A 17,506-nucleotide genomic window follows, 5' to 3' on the forward strand; every position below is an offset into this window, starting at 1 on the left:
AAAATTTAATGAGTGGTGGTAGCTTGGAGGAATGAACTTCCAACCATTAACCCTGAGAAGTACACACAGGTTCATTAGAAACTGCCTTATGTTGTGTCAGATACTGGGCCCATCTAGCTAGCATTGCCCACAAAGTCTGGCAGTGACTCTTCAGGATTCAAGCAGGAGCCTTCTTAGCTCTACATGGAGATTCTGCAGATTGAGCATAGGATCTGCTGTGTGCAACGCAGATGTTCTACCACCTGGGCTATGGCTCCTTCCAATCAAAGGAATGTATTCATTTATTATATTTATATCCTGACTATTCCTTTCAAGGAACTCATTGAAGCTCTAGTAATTTTTCTTCTCTCAATTCTATCCTTAAAATAACAACCCTGTGAGGTAGGTTGGCTAAGATTTCTTGACTGGCCCAAAGCCATTCAGTTAACTCCATGGATGGGTGGGGACCAGAATCCAGAAGGGTTTTCCCAAAGAGAGCATGATAGCTGTTTGCCCATTCTGATTAGGCACCGGCGTGCCTTCAATCTCCACTCCACCACACTTCACACTCCCAAAATGTAGAAGCAAAGACAGCCCAAGCGTAAATTTTCTTCTTTTATTTTCAAGGAACTAAGCATTTCACAAATCGCTCTGACAATGCAAGTGTGAACACAACCAATTCGCGTTATCTCCGCCGTATTGCAGGTTGAGGCAGAAGGCGAAGCTAGAGCTGAAAGAGCATACCTTATGCTAGGCCAGCAACGTGGTGCAGTGCAACAGTTCATTTACTAAGAAATAGCTTTGATCCTCCTTCCTCTTAAGGTGCAAATCTATGCATATTTAGACAGGAGGAAATTTCTACAACTCCCAGCATTCCCTAATCAAGACGGGGAATGCTGGGAGTTGTAGGACTTTTCCCCCTAAAGAGTTGCATCCTAAATTGCCTATCTTGTACACTGTGAAACGGAAGGCAGTATCAGATTTCCAGCAAATAAAAAACCGCATGCAAAATTTTATTTATTTAAAATGTATTATTGATTTAAAACAGTTATAACCCGTCTATAACAGCAGGTCTCAAGACGGCTTGCAAATGCAGCGCAACTTGGTAAAAAATTCTCTCTCCACACTTTTTCCGAACCCGAGTCTTATGTTCGATTGAATGCAAGTAGTCGGAGCGACATTCGTGCAGGCGCATTACGATTGCATCCCTCACACAGATTAAAATGAAGCCAAGCCCCGCTCCCGACTCCATCTTTCTTTCTACGCGACTCTTGAGACGTAAGGCTCCGCTCCTTCATAGGGCTAGAGAGCGCCACGCGTCAGAGGAGGCGGGGGAAAAGGAAGACGCGGATTTGTTGTTGTCCTTAGAGCGAGTTTGATTGGCTCACGCCGAACCACCGGCGTGCCGTAGTGGGCGTGGTCCCGTCCCTTTACGAAGACTCGTGCTATTGTGCTTGTCTCAAGCGGAGTTGCTGCTGCGATGGGGAAAAGGGAGGTCAGTGGTGGATTTTGTGCGCTTGCGCAACTGTGGCCGGCGGACGCGGTGGGAGGCAGGAAAGCAGGCCTGGTGGTTGTAGCAGGGCAGTAGGGGTAGCTGCGCTGCCCTTAGGGGACGTACGCGGTCGGCTCGATGTTCCGCGCTACGTGAATCTCGACATGGACTTTGACCACCGGCACCTTCTAGTGCTTCAGTAAAAAAATAGTGAGCAACACCTTCCTGTGCAATCCTAGGCTTGTCTGCCTGTTGAGTGAGCATATGCTCAAGTAAATGTGCACAGAATTGCACATTATGTGAAGATTCTCCTTTTTTTGCTGCTGTCATATAGAACTGACAAGTTAATGGCAAGGCCACTGCACATCTAATGTGTTCATGGATTGTTTTTACATATTACTTAATTTCTGTACCGTACCATAGCCGAAGCTGTCTGGGCAGTTTGCAACAATGCATACAATACAATGCATACAAGACAAGACAAATACCATAGAAACAAACAATGTTAAATAACATGTAATTTAAAATAGCTCTAAAGCGTATTTTTTAAAAACCCTTGCAAAACAAAAGGATTACTTGGGTAATCACCTCAGGTCCCTGGGTAATCAAGGAGATCTTTAAAAGCCTCTGTATAAAGGATTGTCTTGACCTGGCACTGAAAAGATGGCAAGTGTGGTGCCAAGTGGGCTGCTGTAGGGAGGGTCTTTCAAAGATGGGGAGCCACCACAGAGGAGGTCCTCCCCCTTTGTGCCACCTCTGAGCCACCTGTTGGGTTGACACTCAGATGAAGGCCCCAGAGGTTGAATGTAATGTCCAAGGAGATCACAGTTGGGAGAGGTATTCCAGAAGGTATTGCTTTCCCAAGCTGAGTAAGCTTTGGCTATAAGTATGTTAAAAGTAGCCAATCTGATGTTCTCCAGATGTTTTGGCAGAAAATTCCCATTGGCCCTGCTGGTTAGGGCCAATGGAAGCTGCAGTCTCAAATGTCTGGAGAACACCAGGTTGACAAAGATTGGTTTAAAGAATAATGTGCTGAAATCATGCATGTTTTGCTGTTGGAGTAAGAACAGTGTATGAATCAGGGCATGCATGATTATTGATATATAAATTAGGAACCATAATCCATTGCCTTTGCTTTTCCTGTGAGGTCGCACCCTACTCCCTGACAATGTGGTTGTCAGACTGCCTTCTTAGCTTTTTAAAACATATGGTAAAAAATGTGATTTCCCTTGCAGCTCTGCAGAAATTCAGCAGGTGAATTTCTTTACATGTAGTTGGTTTGATGGAAGAAGTCAACCCTGTTGAATTCCTGCCTGCCATATTTGTTCCCTGAGTTCTGCATATAAAAACCTCCTCTTGCTCAGTGGTCCCCTCAGTTCATTGCAGCATGTTGCTTATCCTCACTGAATGGCATTGGCTAGGTTCACTCATCCTATGAAGCCATGCTGATTTCCTACCCTTGATGGGCTGTTATCCATGGCATTTCTGTGGGGGTATCTTTGCTTTCCAAAAAGCATGGAGTGCATCAACAGTCTGTTCTAAGATTACTACACTTTACTGGCCATTTTCTGGCTATCTGGACCTGGGATCAACCATTTTACCATTGTTGTTATGAAACACCATAGAGTCCCATGAAAAGAGCAGCCGTGGGAGCGACTCAGCCATCTGTTCTCTACTATCCTCAGCTCTCAACAGATGTGTTGTCACCATCTTTATTTCTGTTGGCAGAGTGATATGGTCATCTCCTTGTTTGCTTTTGGAAACATGGAGAAACGGGTAAAAGCACAGGAAGTAGAGGGGGAATCATGGCAAAAATGTTCATTATGACTTAAGAAAAATTCCTTTGGGGTTGAGGTGGACAGGCAGGATGTAAGAACACTTGGGATGGGGAAAGGGAGAACCCACTTCAAAACCTCAGTAGGCCAATCAGGATGAGGCCACTGGGATCCATAGGGAGCAATAGCATAAGGAAGGAGGTTTTGGTTTTGGAACTATGAGGATGCATGGCAAGAGCAGAAGGACAGAGTAGGAAGTGGGGAAAACTCATTGTCCAGGGAAACAGACAATTGTCTGGCCAGTAAATTTGGGCAAAAATCTGTGTACCATGGAAACAGTGCAGTGCTGTTGCTTGTCATGTGTGAGCCTGGCTGTGTTACTTATGTTTAAGCCTGCTGTTTGGTGGATGTTTCATTATTCAGCCCCTCTAAACACTAACCTTTTTTGCTCCTACACACAACAAACTGACGTGCCTGCTTCCATTAATTAGAACAGGTGGGTACCCTGATGCCTTTGTGTTACCAATCAGATGATGCGTGGAGTGACGTGATCACTGCAGCGCACTATGTGCATTCAAGCAGCATGCCCTTTTTAATATTTAAGCCACATCAGAAGGTTTCTGTGTCTTACGGAACACCCCTTGGAGAACTCATGGGCCTTTTTAGCATAGCATAAGGTGTATAACATGGATATTCAAAATGACCCCCCAACATGCACCACAACCCACCATGGCTCAAATTGCAAACCTGGTCATTATCTGATGAGCCTGACAAAGATGCCAGGGCATAGAAATGTTTGAATTGATGAGAGTAGGCACCCTTAAATGAGGCATGATAGGCCTCTGCAATTGTGCAAACCAGCCCCCGTTTAACTCTTTCCTTCTGGAGCTAACCTCCTCTGAATGGGAACACACTTACTGGGCAAAGGATTGGAAACACAATGCATCCTTCCCTTGTTGGGCTGCCCATGTTTCCAGAGTAACTCACATGGAAACAGAAGGGCATAGCACCTCTGATAATGGAGGCAGCATATAGCCAACAAGGCCAGTAGCCATCGACCACCTTCTGCTCATGAATTTATCCAATCTCCTTTTCAAGCCATCCCTCCTTCTCCCTCCCCAATGCTTTATCTATAGACTGTTGAAAAATGCCATCCAGCTGCAGGATGCTGGATGCAGAAAAAGCAGAGATTGCCACCACTGCGTACTACTTCATGCAAACCACCAAGTCCAGAGGCTAAGGCGGGAAGGCACTGGATTACAGCCTTGCTCTATTTTAAACATAAGTCAATTCTATTACATTTTTCTTTGTTACTGTATTTCACAACTTTACTTTTATTTTGTGAGCTTCCTAGAGGATTTGGCTATTGGGTGATACAGAAATATAATAAGTAACCAAAACGTAATAAGTAAAACAAACAGAAATAACAGAAATGTAATAAGTAAAACAAAGTTTCAGTAGTGATGATTTTTAACTCTTATGTCGCATTTACAGATTTTGAAACTTTTCAGATCTTTGCACAGGACAAGGCAACAAGTTTTCCAAAATGACAGCAGAGCCCTAGAAGGTAAAGATTCTTCTTTTCATGCTAAAGGGAAAATAAAATAAAAATGAAACAGTCTTGGAAGGGGTTTGTTTGGGGGAGGGGGGTTGGTGGTTTTGCAGCATCTTTGCCAGGATGATAAATGGGCCCTCAAAAATTACTAGTCTACAAAATTCAAAATTCTCTTCTGTGCACTTACAGAAGAGGAACAAAACACTCTGCCTTTCCTTCAGCAGCCTTCAGTTTTGCATAGCTATCAGGTGAATGCTTAAGTATGAAGCTGGTGACAGGCATCTCCCTCTTTCAAAAGATCATGTGATCCTGCATGTATTTGTGCCAGTTTGAAGTTGGCAAGGTTATGCAATAGTAGCATAACAGTATGGGAATCCACCTTGTACAGACCATTCATCCATCTACCCCAGTACTATTAAAACTGATGGGACTGGCTTTTCAAGGTTTCAGGCACAACTTTTGCAGTCTTACCCGGACGTGATGGGAAGTGAACCTGGGACCTTTTCATGCAGAACATGTGCTCCATGTCTGAACTACCATCCCTCCTCTAGCCTGCTCTTCTTCCTTTCTGACGAAGGAAACTTTCCAGCTTATAATCTGATAGATGTAGTTCATATATGCAGGAACTGCATGTTTTAAGCTAACTGTTTGCAAATGAAGCCAATCCAAGCAAAGGAAATAACATGGAAAAACAAATCACATTTTAATGCAGTAGACATTATATGCTAAAAGAAGGTGTTCTGAAGTAGCTCTTCTATTGTATAGGAGGGTGAGTGCATTTCAGATGTGGGGAAAGAGAAACATTCAATTTCTCTGTGTAGGTGTTAATGGATTAGGGGTATAAAGCCATTTTGACAAGTGTCATCATTGTTCTGCACCTGGGATTTTCCACCCTCGCTGTGGATATTTGAAAAATACTTGGGATGCTTTGAAATGTGCAACTCTCAAATAAAGTATAAAGGGAAGAAAACAGAATATCATCAGTATGGTAAATAGTGTATACTATATAGCTGTTGCTCTAAGGGTCTTTGCCATTTTTTTTGCTAAAGGGCTTAACCAGTTTGTCATGGTTCTTCATGAGTAGTAAAGGGGACTGTTACTTTCCTCTCCAGTTGTTGGGAGTGTGCTTTTAAAAATAAAAGTTACAAAAGAGAATGAGATTGGAATCCATTAATTCATCATCAATCATGTCAGGCACCATCCACAAAGATCCTAGCACCTAGTATTAGTAATAAATACTATGGGTATGGTAGCTTAGATATAGTAGACTCATGCTTGCAATCTTGCTTTGGACATTTTCACACCTGAATAATCTCATGCCTTGAGATGTGTTCAGTCCAGTGCTTGTCTGCCTCAGAGAAGGTCTGCAATTGACAAAATTCTGTAAACTGATGCAAGTTTTTCTAAACCAGGCTACATGTGTTTTAAAATGCAGTTCCTAAGGCAAAACTTCAGGGAAAATGCTTCTTTGCCTTCTGAGGGCATAATCATCCTGATGTTGTGTTGCATTTGATCTAAACTCTGTATAGGATGGGTAAAAAATTGTGGGAGTTGTAGTCCAAAATATTTGAAGGGCACCAGGTTGCCTACCCTTGCTCTAAAAGATTTGGGCCATTACTAATTAAAAGACTGTCTCCTTTTTGGTTTAGCTGCACTTGTGCAGCAGAAGCAGATATAAAGTTCGTACAGCTTATCTTTCTGTTCTAGCTACGCCTCCTAGTTACATAAGGCTATTTGCAAACACCTTTTAATTTTTATGTGAATTATGCTGTTGCATAGATACAGAGGGAACTTTATGTTCCCATTAAGCTGTGGAACAAGGTGATTTCAGAACTGTTCTATGCCTGCAGCATGATTTTGCTATCATTTATACAGAGGTGTAATATGCTAAGGACTCTTAGAAAGAGGTGGAACTGCAGTTCTCTGAACACTTTGCCTGCAAAAATCATGTAGATGGAATGTAAAACATTTCTGCTCAAGCAGGTACTATTTTCAGAAGGAGTATTGTACTCTTTAATATTGGCTTAATGCTTTCTGATACTTTGAACATAGTTCTTGTCTCCAATATTTTGCTATCAGTTTATTATGAGTTGGGTTGGAACCAAAGCAGGATATGCTGCTTAAGCTGATTTATACTACAAGCGTACTGGGAACTTAGCTGTTTCCTGTTCTAGGGGCTGGTTCTGCAGAAATCAAATACCAACTATGTCTTTTTCTAATGTTATCCTCTGTAGGATGGTTCATGTTTATCTTGTTCACCATGCTGCAAAACAGTTATTTTCTTACTTGATATGTGTCCTGTAGTATAATCTGTACAGTCAGAAGAAAGTCATTTTAAATTTCTAGAAACTGATCAGATTCTGCAACTACACTGTTGGGAAATAATCAGATATCACTCCATGGAAATATGGCTGTCTTAAGAGAAATATGAAGTTCTAATGTGCATATGCTTCACTAACTATGTGTCTCAGCCTTTTTCTGAATGCTGTTCATAAAGTCTTTCTGCTGAAGCTAAAATAGTAACTTTTTCCAACCTCTTCTACTTTCCCTTTATCCAGCTGCAAGGCTTAAGATAAATGAAGAATTCAGAAATAATAAAGATGAGACTTCTTCTGAAAGAATAACTGAGGTACTTACACAAGAATACCTTTTTGCTACTGAAGAAAGGACTCACTGGTTTAACTAGCACAGGTCCTTTCTCCCCCTTTTTCCAAAGAACCTTGGGGCTGAGAGGAAACCAGGCACTAGAGCAAAGAATTCTGAGTGCCTTTTTAAAATGATGGTTCCTTTGAAACTATAATTCCTTTGTAAATTGTAGTTCCCTGCTATAAAGTAAAAGTCATTGAAATTAAACTGATTTAGAGCATGTTTGCATCTGCAGTACTGATGTGCTCCAAACATACATGTTGGAAACCATGGACTGGATCTAGCTTTAGTCATTCTTAAGGTAGGCCCATAGAAATCAATGAGACATGTTAGTCCTGAATATCTGACATCTCTTTGGCTTGACTAAGTGTAGATCCAGCTCAGTATCTTTTAAAGTTTGAACCTCTGCAGCTTTTTCATTGTGGTGGTTGGTTTTGGTTTAGCTTGTCAGAGGAAGAAACTCCCACACAAAAATGAAAGATGAATTAGGAGCATCCAACCACTTGGGAAGATGGCAGTCTTGAAAAAAATGCACCAGATACATACATACATCAGCAGGATCTTCGTTGTCTTTCTGCCTTTAAGGGAGGTAGTGGACTCTGTTAGTCAGAGATAAGCCTCTTTATATTTTTCTTCCTTCTTTGGGAACCATCCCTTGCAGCAGCCCTGGTTGAGTGAACCCAGACTTCATTTTCAGACATCTGGAAAGGGATTCATTGGAACACTCCCCCTGTTTGGCCCACTGTTGATACTAATGTCTCTTGCTTCTTGTTATCAGGCAAAAAACCAGCTGAATAGGCAAAAAAGCCATATAGGCATAATCTTATTCAAGTTTAAACTGGAAAAAGGCAATAACACTTGGTTGGAGCATGCTGGGAATTGTAGGCCTCTCTTTTCTGTGTGTGTGGTTATGGTTTAGACTTACATAGGATTGTGTCTTAAATCACTTAGACTTTCTTAAGATTATGAAACTTGAACTATAGGTTTTCTTTTTTGCCTACGCAAAACAAGTATAAATGTTTCCTTTATTATTGTCTTTCAAAAAACTTCTCCATTCATTCCCATTCCTCTAACCAGGTAGGGGATGTTCAGGCTTTCTAGATGGGATCGCACTCCCACTGAAGGAGCAGGTTCATAGTTTGGGGGTGCTTCTTGATCCATCTCTGTCACTTGAGGTGGCATTGGTGGCTTGGAGTGTCTTCTACCAGCTTCAGCTGTGCCCCTATCTGGACAGGGATAACCTGGCCTCAGTAATCTATACTCTTGATCTCTAGGTTGGATTACTGTGGCACACTCTACATGGGACTAACCTTGAAGATGGTTCAGAAGCTGCAGCTGGGGCAGAATGTGGCAGCCAGGTTAATAACTGGGACCTGGAGACCCAAACATATAAGGCCAGTTCTGGCCAATCAGCATTGGCTGCCTGTATGCTTCCAGTCCCAATTTAAGGTTCTGGGCTTAACCTATAAAGCGCTACACAATAAGCCACCTTATGGGAAGCAGTCTGATCCTGGACAGACAGGTACCCACAGTGGGTGGGCTTGTTTTGTGAACCAGGGTTTTTTCAGTGGATGAATTTTTGGTATACGAGTCTGTTTGCAGAAACTGGCACAAAAGAAAAGATCAGGTAACTTACAACTTTGTCTAGTCCATGCCTAACAGCAGCTACGTCTAAAGCCTTTAAGCACTGGTGTTGGTTCTGTCCAACCAAAGGGAAGCAACTTGGCTCAGATTCAGACACTGAGGATGCATTTCAGTATCTGTCGTGCAGGAAGCCCCGACAGAGACAGTGGCTCACAAGGAGGTCTTGTGCTTGACACCCTGTGCCCAAAAGCCGACCCCACAACCCAGTCTAGGGGCGGATGAGCAAGCAGCTGCACCTCCCTCTGATTCCCAGCCCATTGAACAAACGCCTGAGCCCTCATCGAAGCCAGAGAGTCCCAAGAAGGAGGAAGCTGCAAGTTCTACTCGGAGGAGCAAACTGCTCCTTTCCCCTCTGACACTGATCTCCCTGAGCATGAAACAGAAGACTCAGTGGGCATGGTGGATTTCTCTCGAGCTGCCAATCACTGGATTCTATGAAGATATGAACAGCGACAGTCTTTGTTAGTAAGAGGGAGGAAAGGCGTGACTTAGAGGAGTAGATGCAGGTGGGCTCCGGGAGAGAAGCCATTAGAAGGTTAACATCTACACACCAAAGACCTCAATGGAAGGGCTTATCTATAGAGTTGTAAATCTTGTAGATAATTAGCATTAAAGGACTTTAGTTTTATTGCTCCTGAAAGTGTGGATTGTTCACATGCCAGGCTGCCAACCTCGACAGTATCAAAGTCCTATTTTTAATCTTTTAAAACTAAGTTAAGCCTCAAAAAACATTAATGTTCATAAACTTGGGGGGGAAATCCCTTTTACTTGTCTTTTCAAGGATTATGAATTATTTTGATCAATATATTTGCCGACTCAGTTCCCCATTCCTCCATATTTACAGGAAGTTACTTAGAGCATAAGTACAGATAGATCATTTACTAAGTCTGTAATATTAATGCACTTGATAAAAATAAAATTCTGGCCGCCTCAAGCTAAAATAAGTAAATTATATTGTGTTAAATATTGTGTTCCTATACCAAAGAGCATTTATCTGCCGCAGACCTCAGTACAGAATTAGTTGGCTGCCAGTGTATGAGTACTTTCTGTCAGGCAACAGGGCAGTGGTTTTGGAACTCCGTCCACTTTATAATGTGGTGTCTGCCTTACTTTTCTAGCAATAAGTGAAGTATGAGCTGTTATTTATAATATTAATGTACCACTTCCCTTTCTAAAAATCCTGAAGCAATTTACAGCATAGCATAAAACAGTACATCACTATAAAAGCGCATCATCATTAGAAACAAGTTAATGGTTTGGAAAAACCAGGGTAAACAAGTAGGTTTTTAATAATTGTCAAAACACACACTTACCAGTGCTGGATACACTGTAGAAAGGTTCCTTTCATAGCTACAGTATCCCAGATATCAGGTGACAAGTTAGTTTTTTAAACCTATTCAGACTTGATAACCTTGTCCCCCATGAGCTCTGCATGCATATTGCGTATTAATTAAGATGGTGTGGTGCAGCAGCGAGAGGGTTGTGCTGGGGACCTGAGAGAGAGTGGATCTACTTTCCACTCAGTCTTGAAGCTCCCAGGGTGGGTTTGAGCCACTCACTCAGCCTGATGTACCTTGCAGACTTGTTGTTCTGAGGATAAAATGGAGTGAAGGAGGGGTATGGGAACCTTGGGTTCATCACAAGAGAGAAAAAGGCAGGATAAAAAGGCAGTGTGATAACAATGGGGAAATATACCAAGGAAATAAAATTAGATGTAACATGGTCATTACCAAAGGGAAGAGCTGTCAATCAATAAATAGATAGATAGATAGATAGATAGATAGTTTAGTATTTCAGGCACTCCATGTGTTTATAAAGGGATTGAACTGAAAACAGCCCCGTTTGCCCACTCTGGAATGGAAATTACGGTCTTCTCTCCAAGGAGTTGCCCAAAGAGCTATTGCCACTTCTGGCTAACTGTAGGTCTTTCAGTATTGAAAATAACATCCTTTGAATGATTCAGACATGGAAGGTAATGTTGTTCCATGAACACAGAAAGGCTCTTCAGGTATTACTCTGTAGCATTCAATTGATTTTCTTTTCCTTTTCTTCCTGTATAGCTTATGAAAATAGGTTCAGATGTAGAAGTTATACTCAGAACATCTGTCATTCAAGGTATCCATGTGGACGCCAACAAAATCTGTAAGTAAAGAAATTTCACTTTGGAAACATCACCAAAGTTGCTTTAAAACTGAATAATGTTGGCTTTGTTCACCATACACTGCTTGTCAGTTTGTTAATTCTTTGTATGTAGCGATGCATGCTATTATAATTGTCATGACCCATTAACAGCACAATCCCATGCCTCCTGACATTGTCTAGGGATGGCAGTCAGATAGGTTAGAGTCTCAGCTTCAACCAGGGAAAAACTTCTGGGATGGAGTTTGGACTCCAAGCTTGGTGGGCCCCTCCCCTCCCAGCCCACGTGGTTCTTTCTGCAGTGGCTGGTTTCTGAAGACAGAAGATTGGAGCCAACATGAGGGGAGGGGAGGGGCACCACTGTCTTCTGAAGAATCCTACTGGGCCTTCAGTTCCCCTTCCTCATGAAGAGGAGAAAAACATTTAGGGGGCCAAAATCAGAGCAGAGCAGAGCAGAGCAGAGGTCAGAAAGTTCATACTGATTGCATAAACCTTCTCATTTTTGGCACATTTGAATACATTCGAAATTGATAAGATATATTCTTTTTACTTCCACAAAATGTGTTGCAGAATCCCTGATACTGTCTGCAGTTACTATTCTAAATGTATGTCTTGAAACTTATTTTGTGATTTTTAGGGTAAGATATTTGTATTCATAGTTTTTGCAGTTGTTTTACTGTTCCCGTGAGTATCTTTCCTGTGATCCTGTATCAAATGGGTTCATTCAATGGATTAAGAGCCAGTGTGGTGTAGTGGTTAAGAGCATGGGACTAGGACTAAGACGATGTGGGTTCTAGTCCCCACTCAGCCATGGAGCCAACTGGGTGACTTTGAGCCAGTCACAGACTCTCAGCCCAACCTACCTCACAGGGTTGTTGTGGGGATAAGATGGAGGAGGAGAATGATGTAAGCTGCCTTGAGCCCTTTGTAGGAAAAAGGCAGGATATAAATCGATAAATAAATAAATAAATAAATAAGCTGTATATACCTGAAAGTTTCCCAATAAAAGAAACATGTACATGTTTGCTATAGTCCTCTAGCCTATACTCTCTGAGCCACATGGCTATATTTTAAGATATAAAGCATTATCACAATTAACATTAGACAGCCTATCAACCCTTGATCCCAACAGGATACAGATTGTAGTTCCTTACTTAGAGACTCCTAGTCTTTCTTTTGAATTGGCAGGCCATCTTTGAATTAATTCAGGCAAACGGGACAAAACTGAGACACCCTCACCTCAGACTCGAGCTCTGCAGTTGCAAATACTGCTGAGCAGAAGCAAGTATGCTTAGAGAGAAGGGGAGAATTGGACCAGTGCACTGGTTGTACATGTAGTTGATACCTAGGAACCAATGCCACGGTTTCAGACAGCTCAGCAACTCTACACTAACAGCAGCAGTTTGCCAGGGTTGGAGGCAGGAGCTTTCCCTGGTCCTACCTGAAAATGTCAAGAATTACACCTGAACTCCTAGGACTCGTTGCACTCAAAGCCTGTGCTCTTCCATTGAGCTGTAGTCGGGCACCATTCCTCCAGTTCCTTTTTGCAGGACAGATACATTTTGTGAAACTCCTTTCCTGTCTAGGCCAACAGAAGGATAGAAGAGTAATGTCAGGATACAGGAGGAAAAATAAGCACCATTTAATCCCCGTGACTGGGCATTTTCATTCTATGAGCGATGTACACCGCACTGGAATAAGCCTACCATAAAGAAGCACAAAGTGCATGTGTTGAGATAGAAACTTGGCATTGGCTGAAAAGGAATTGTCGCATGGTATAGAACATGGGAGAAGGGGGTGTTGTTTGCTGGTGGTGGGGGGGGGGGGAGCATCTTGACAGCACTGCAAGTAAACTTGGCCTGGTCCCAGAGTGCACAGTATGACTCTAGTTTTGCAAGTAAATTGTCTGGCTTTACCAGTTCAAGCTGTGATTCGGTGATGTTTGCTTAAAATGACCTGTCAGCATTGGTGCTTTGTGCATTTGCTCAAACAGAAGTGCTGACCCCACTCCTAACTGGCTACTCCTCCATGTTACCAAGTAGTGATAGGAATGATGCCAGCTGGGACTCCCTGCATGTGAGGTATATGCCATGTGTGCTTCTGATACCCTTAACATACAAGATTACCCAGCCTAGTATTTATTTACATTTGTATCCCACCATTTTCCCCACTTATCTTACACAATCCTCCTCCTCCATTTGAGGAACAAATGCAACAGTCTGTGAAGTTGGTTAGGCTGAGAGTCAGTGACTGGCTCAGAGTCACCTGATGAGCTTCGTGGTCAAGGGGTGACTAGAACCCAAGTCTCCTGGGTCCCAGTCCAACAATCTGGCCCCTGCACCACATCCCCACTCTACCCTGAGGCCAGTACTTATACAGAAAAAGCTGTGTGATACGATTGCATCTTTGCCTTTAGGCTGTTTAGTAGGGCTAGGCCAGGGGTCGGCAACCTGCGGCTCCGGAGCCACACGTGGCTCTTGAACCCCTCTGCTGCGGCTCTGTCACTCAAAACATGCATCGGCACAGCCGCTGATCTGCTCGAAGCTCCACCCAGGAACTCAGCACTAGTTAAGTAAATCAGCTAGTTAAGTAAATCGCTACATTCCTCTGCTAAACAAGCTTCCTGCAGGCTCTCATGTTACAGGAAACTGCTGAAAGGGTTCTCTTTGTCCCAATGTAATCTCTATTTGAATGTTAAAAGCTGCACTTGGGACCTGTCACAATTCACAGCACTTGACTGGTTATCTGCTAATCAGTCACTAAACACACCTATATCTCCGGCACATCTCTGGACCTGCTGATCCTTACTGACCCCCCCCCCCCCCCGGTTAGGCCAACCATGGATAAATCGAAGAAAAGAAAGTTTTCTGAAGAAAACCAAACGTTTTATGGTACGTGGGTAGATTAATTTGCTTTTACTGCTGACGAACTTATGAGGTTTGCTGTTTAATGCATGCAGCCCTTTAGCACTGACTTTGACTCTTCAGGAAGCTGTTCTCCTTTTGAAAATATATGAAAGGAGTCCTACTAGTTTATAATGTAAGATTAAAAATAACAGTTTTTTGTGACTGAACAAGAGCTGCAGCTAAATCATAATGAAGATACCCATAGCATTAAGGTAAAAAACGATATATGCAGTGTTATCTTAATTTTAGATGTCAAAAGGGTTTTGCAGCTCCTGGTGTTTTCTTTTGTGTGGGAAACGATGGCTTTTTAAGTGTTAAAGGTTGCCGACCCCTGGGTTAGGCAAACTAATCCGACAGCCTTGAGGAGCATTAGTAGCCTAAGATGCCTGATGTTCAGAACTTTGGTAGAGATGAGGATTGATAAGAAACAATTGAACAAAACCAGTTGGCTGCTCTGATACTGACTGAATGAGTTAAGAAAGCTTGTATAGATAAGGCAGTAAACGTCGCTAGGGAAAACACAGCAGGCTTCCAAATGGAAGTCAGAAATATCTAGACCAATATTGTCAAGTTTGACTGGCAGTGGCTTTCCAAAAGTTCAGGCAGAACTTTCCCAACCCTGCCTGGAGATGCCAAGGATTGAGGCTGGGACCTTCTGGGTGCAAAGCATCCACTTAGCAATGGCATCTCCACGTATCAATGGCACCTCCCTTGAGGTGGAGGGGTTGCCCAATAAAGCACCTCATCTAGAAGCATCCATTATTACTGTGTTGAGAAAGTTAGGAATATTAACTGTTCTTTTCAGCAGATGGAAAATTTAAACAATATGTGTAGCAAATCAGCTGACCTTTCTTTGTAAATATAAAGTAAATCTTACAGGAAATGTTCCTCTCTTCTAGTGCTTGTTCCAAGAAAAGAGGTGCTGCAGGACAACATGCCTTTCTGTGACACGCCAAAGCAAAAGCCATGAATTGGAAGGAATAGAATTTAATGTTGTTTATTCTTTTTTTCCTTGTAAATGAAGATTTCCTGTAAAAGCGTTCTAAACAGTTTTTTAAAAAAACAAGTATTTATTGGACTTGTCTTCAGACTTAAAGCAGAAAAAGACTCAGTTGTGTTGGTGCATACTGGAAATTAATGCTATTGTTCTCGGATTTAAGACAACATGAGTGAGTCAAAGCTATTTTTAAGCCTTTCCATAACATTCATTTCTCCATGGGAGAAGATTCGTTTTTTTCACACATGTTCAGGCATATAGCTTTTTCCCCACCATCATCAAAAAGTTGCCAGACCAACCTATTGTAACTTTTAGTTCAGAATGTTAAAATGTTTTAGTGTTTGGGTGGTCGGTAATATGATATAATTGGCCCTGAGATTTTGGGAAAACAGTGAATTAAACATCTACAGAAATCATGTCAATAAATATTAAAAAGGTACCTAAAGTCATTTAAAGTAGACTCTCCATTAACCAGAACTCATGCAACTGGCACTTTCAAGCAACTGGCAAGAGAATCAAAGAAATAATATTTTAAATAAAAATTAAAATGTAAGTTTAAACTTGATGCACCATGCCACACCATGAGTAAGCCCACGCTTTGTGCATCATGTTTGTTTCCCATTTCCACCAATTCACTGATCGGTTGGGATCTATTATTGTTCACATTTTGTGTTCTCACCCAAGCCAAGGGATGCTGAAACTGGTCCCAGGAAAGTGGAAAGCAGAACATGGAAAGAGGACCGAGGCTTGAGAATGGTGAGAATCGTGCAGTGCTCATGGGGAAATTTAATGTCAGATCGTCAACAATTTATGACATTAAGGCTCAGTCTCAAAAGATAAAGGGGTTTTATGTTAACCCAGAGAGTGACAAGAGTGTGGAGAAGTGTCATACTCTTCATACACCGAAAATGGAAGTGCTTGACCAGGCCCTGCATGAGTGACTTTTGCTGAAAAGGTCTGATGGTGGTTGTATTTCTGGACCCATGTTACAGGAAAAAGCAACAGAATTTCATGAGAAAATGAACATTGAAGGTAAGTGTTCATTTTCAAGTGGCTGGCTTACCCAATTCAACGTTCATCATGGCATCCATAAGCTGGAATTGTCAGGTGAGCAGAAATCGGCTGATTTTGAGGCCACAGCTTCATTTTGTGATGTGTTTAGTGAATTGGTTGCAGAAAATGGCTTGACCCCAGAGCAGATTTAAAATGCAGATGAGACTTCATTTATGTGGAAGTGTCTGCTGAATTCTACTTTTCCTGGTGGTAATGAGAGGGTACCTCCTGGGTTCAAGCTAAATAAAGAATGTATAACTGTGCTCATTTGTGTAAATGCATCAGGAACTCATAAGGTAAAGTTGTGTGTGGTTGGCAAATTTGCGAAACCAAGGTGCTTTGAAGGCATAACTAACCTTCCTGTAGATTATCATGCACAAAATAACAGTTGGATGGGTGCAGAAATTTTTACAAAGTGGTTTCATAATTCTTTTTGTCCCCAGTGTTAAAGAAAATTTATGGAACAAAGGAATACCAGAGAAAAGTAAGGTTCTGTTGCTCTTGGATAACTGTTACACACACCCTCCTGTGGAAGAGCTCACTAATGGCAACATTTTTGTATGTTACCTTCCAGCTAGCATTATGAGTCTGATCCAACCAATGGATCAGAGAGTGACAAAGAATGTAAAAACATTTTATAGGTATGAGTTCATGCAGAAATAACTAATTTTGATGAGACAATTCCGGACTTTCATAAAAAATATCTCAAAGATACTATCTACATTGTCAGTTGTACTTGGGATTTTGTGAGAAGTGAAACATTACAGAATTGCCGGAGAAAGTTGTGGCTAGCTGTGATGTCTGTGGAATCCTCCTCCATAGACTTTGAGGGGTTTCCAGTCAACAGGGCAGTTGCCAGTAGCAGAGTTCATGATGAAAGCTGGGAGTTAGTCGACTTTGCTAATGACAAAGTGAATGTGTCTCAAGATGAACTTAGCGACTGACTTGCTGTGGATGAAGCTATTCCAGGATCTCATACAGTAAATACAGAAGACATCACAGAAGCTGTTGTGAATCATGGAAAAATGAATGTTGCAGAGGAGGAAGAGAGTGATGGCGATGGGTGTGAGGTGGAAACAGTATCCTGGCAGAGAGCTGCTGCAGCATCTGAAAATGTGATAGCTTTTGCAGAGCAGAGACCCTTCTTCACCTCTCGGCATGTTACTGTGTGTCCCCAAAAATAGGACCTACCCCGAAAATAAGACCTAGTCTTATTTCGGGGTAGGTCCTATAATATAAGCCCTACACCGAAAGTAAGACCTAATGCCAAAAATTATTGGTAATAGGTCTTACTTTTTTTGCTTACTTGCAGAGTGCCAG

General features: G+C 42.0%; 1 protein-coding gene across 1 annotated transcript; it reads left to right on the top strand.

Annotated features, from left to right (window-relative positions):
- The first annotated feature begins 1,397 nt into the window (after positions 1-1,397).
- Positions 1,398-16,449, top strand: LYRM7 (LYR motif containing 7). The gene is made up of 5 exons (XM_044446862.1): positions 1,398-1,474; positions 4,741-4,813; positions 7,360-7,430; positions 11,152-11,233; positions 15,036-16,449. The coding sequence occupies exons 1-5, from the start codon at positions 1,460-1,462 to the stop codon at positions 15,104-15,106; spliced, it is 312 nt and encodes a 103-aa protein (XP_044302797.1). The 5' UTR covers positions 1,398-1,459; the 3' UTR covers positions 15,107-16,449.
- Positions 16,450-17,506: the final 1,057 nt, after the last annotated feature.

This window comes from Varanus komodoensis, unplaced genomic scaffold (assembly GCF_004798865.1).
Source record: "Varanus komodoensis strain SLA01 unplaced genomic scaffold, ASM479886v1 scaffold5, whole genome shotgun sequence".
Classification (NCBI taxonomy): Eukaryota; Metazoa; Chordata; class Lepidosauria; order Squamata; family Varanidae; genus Varanus; species Varanus komodoensis.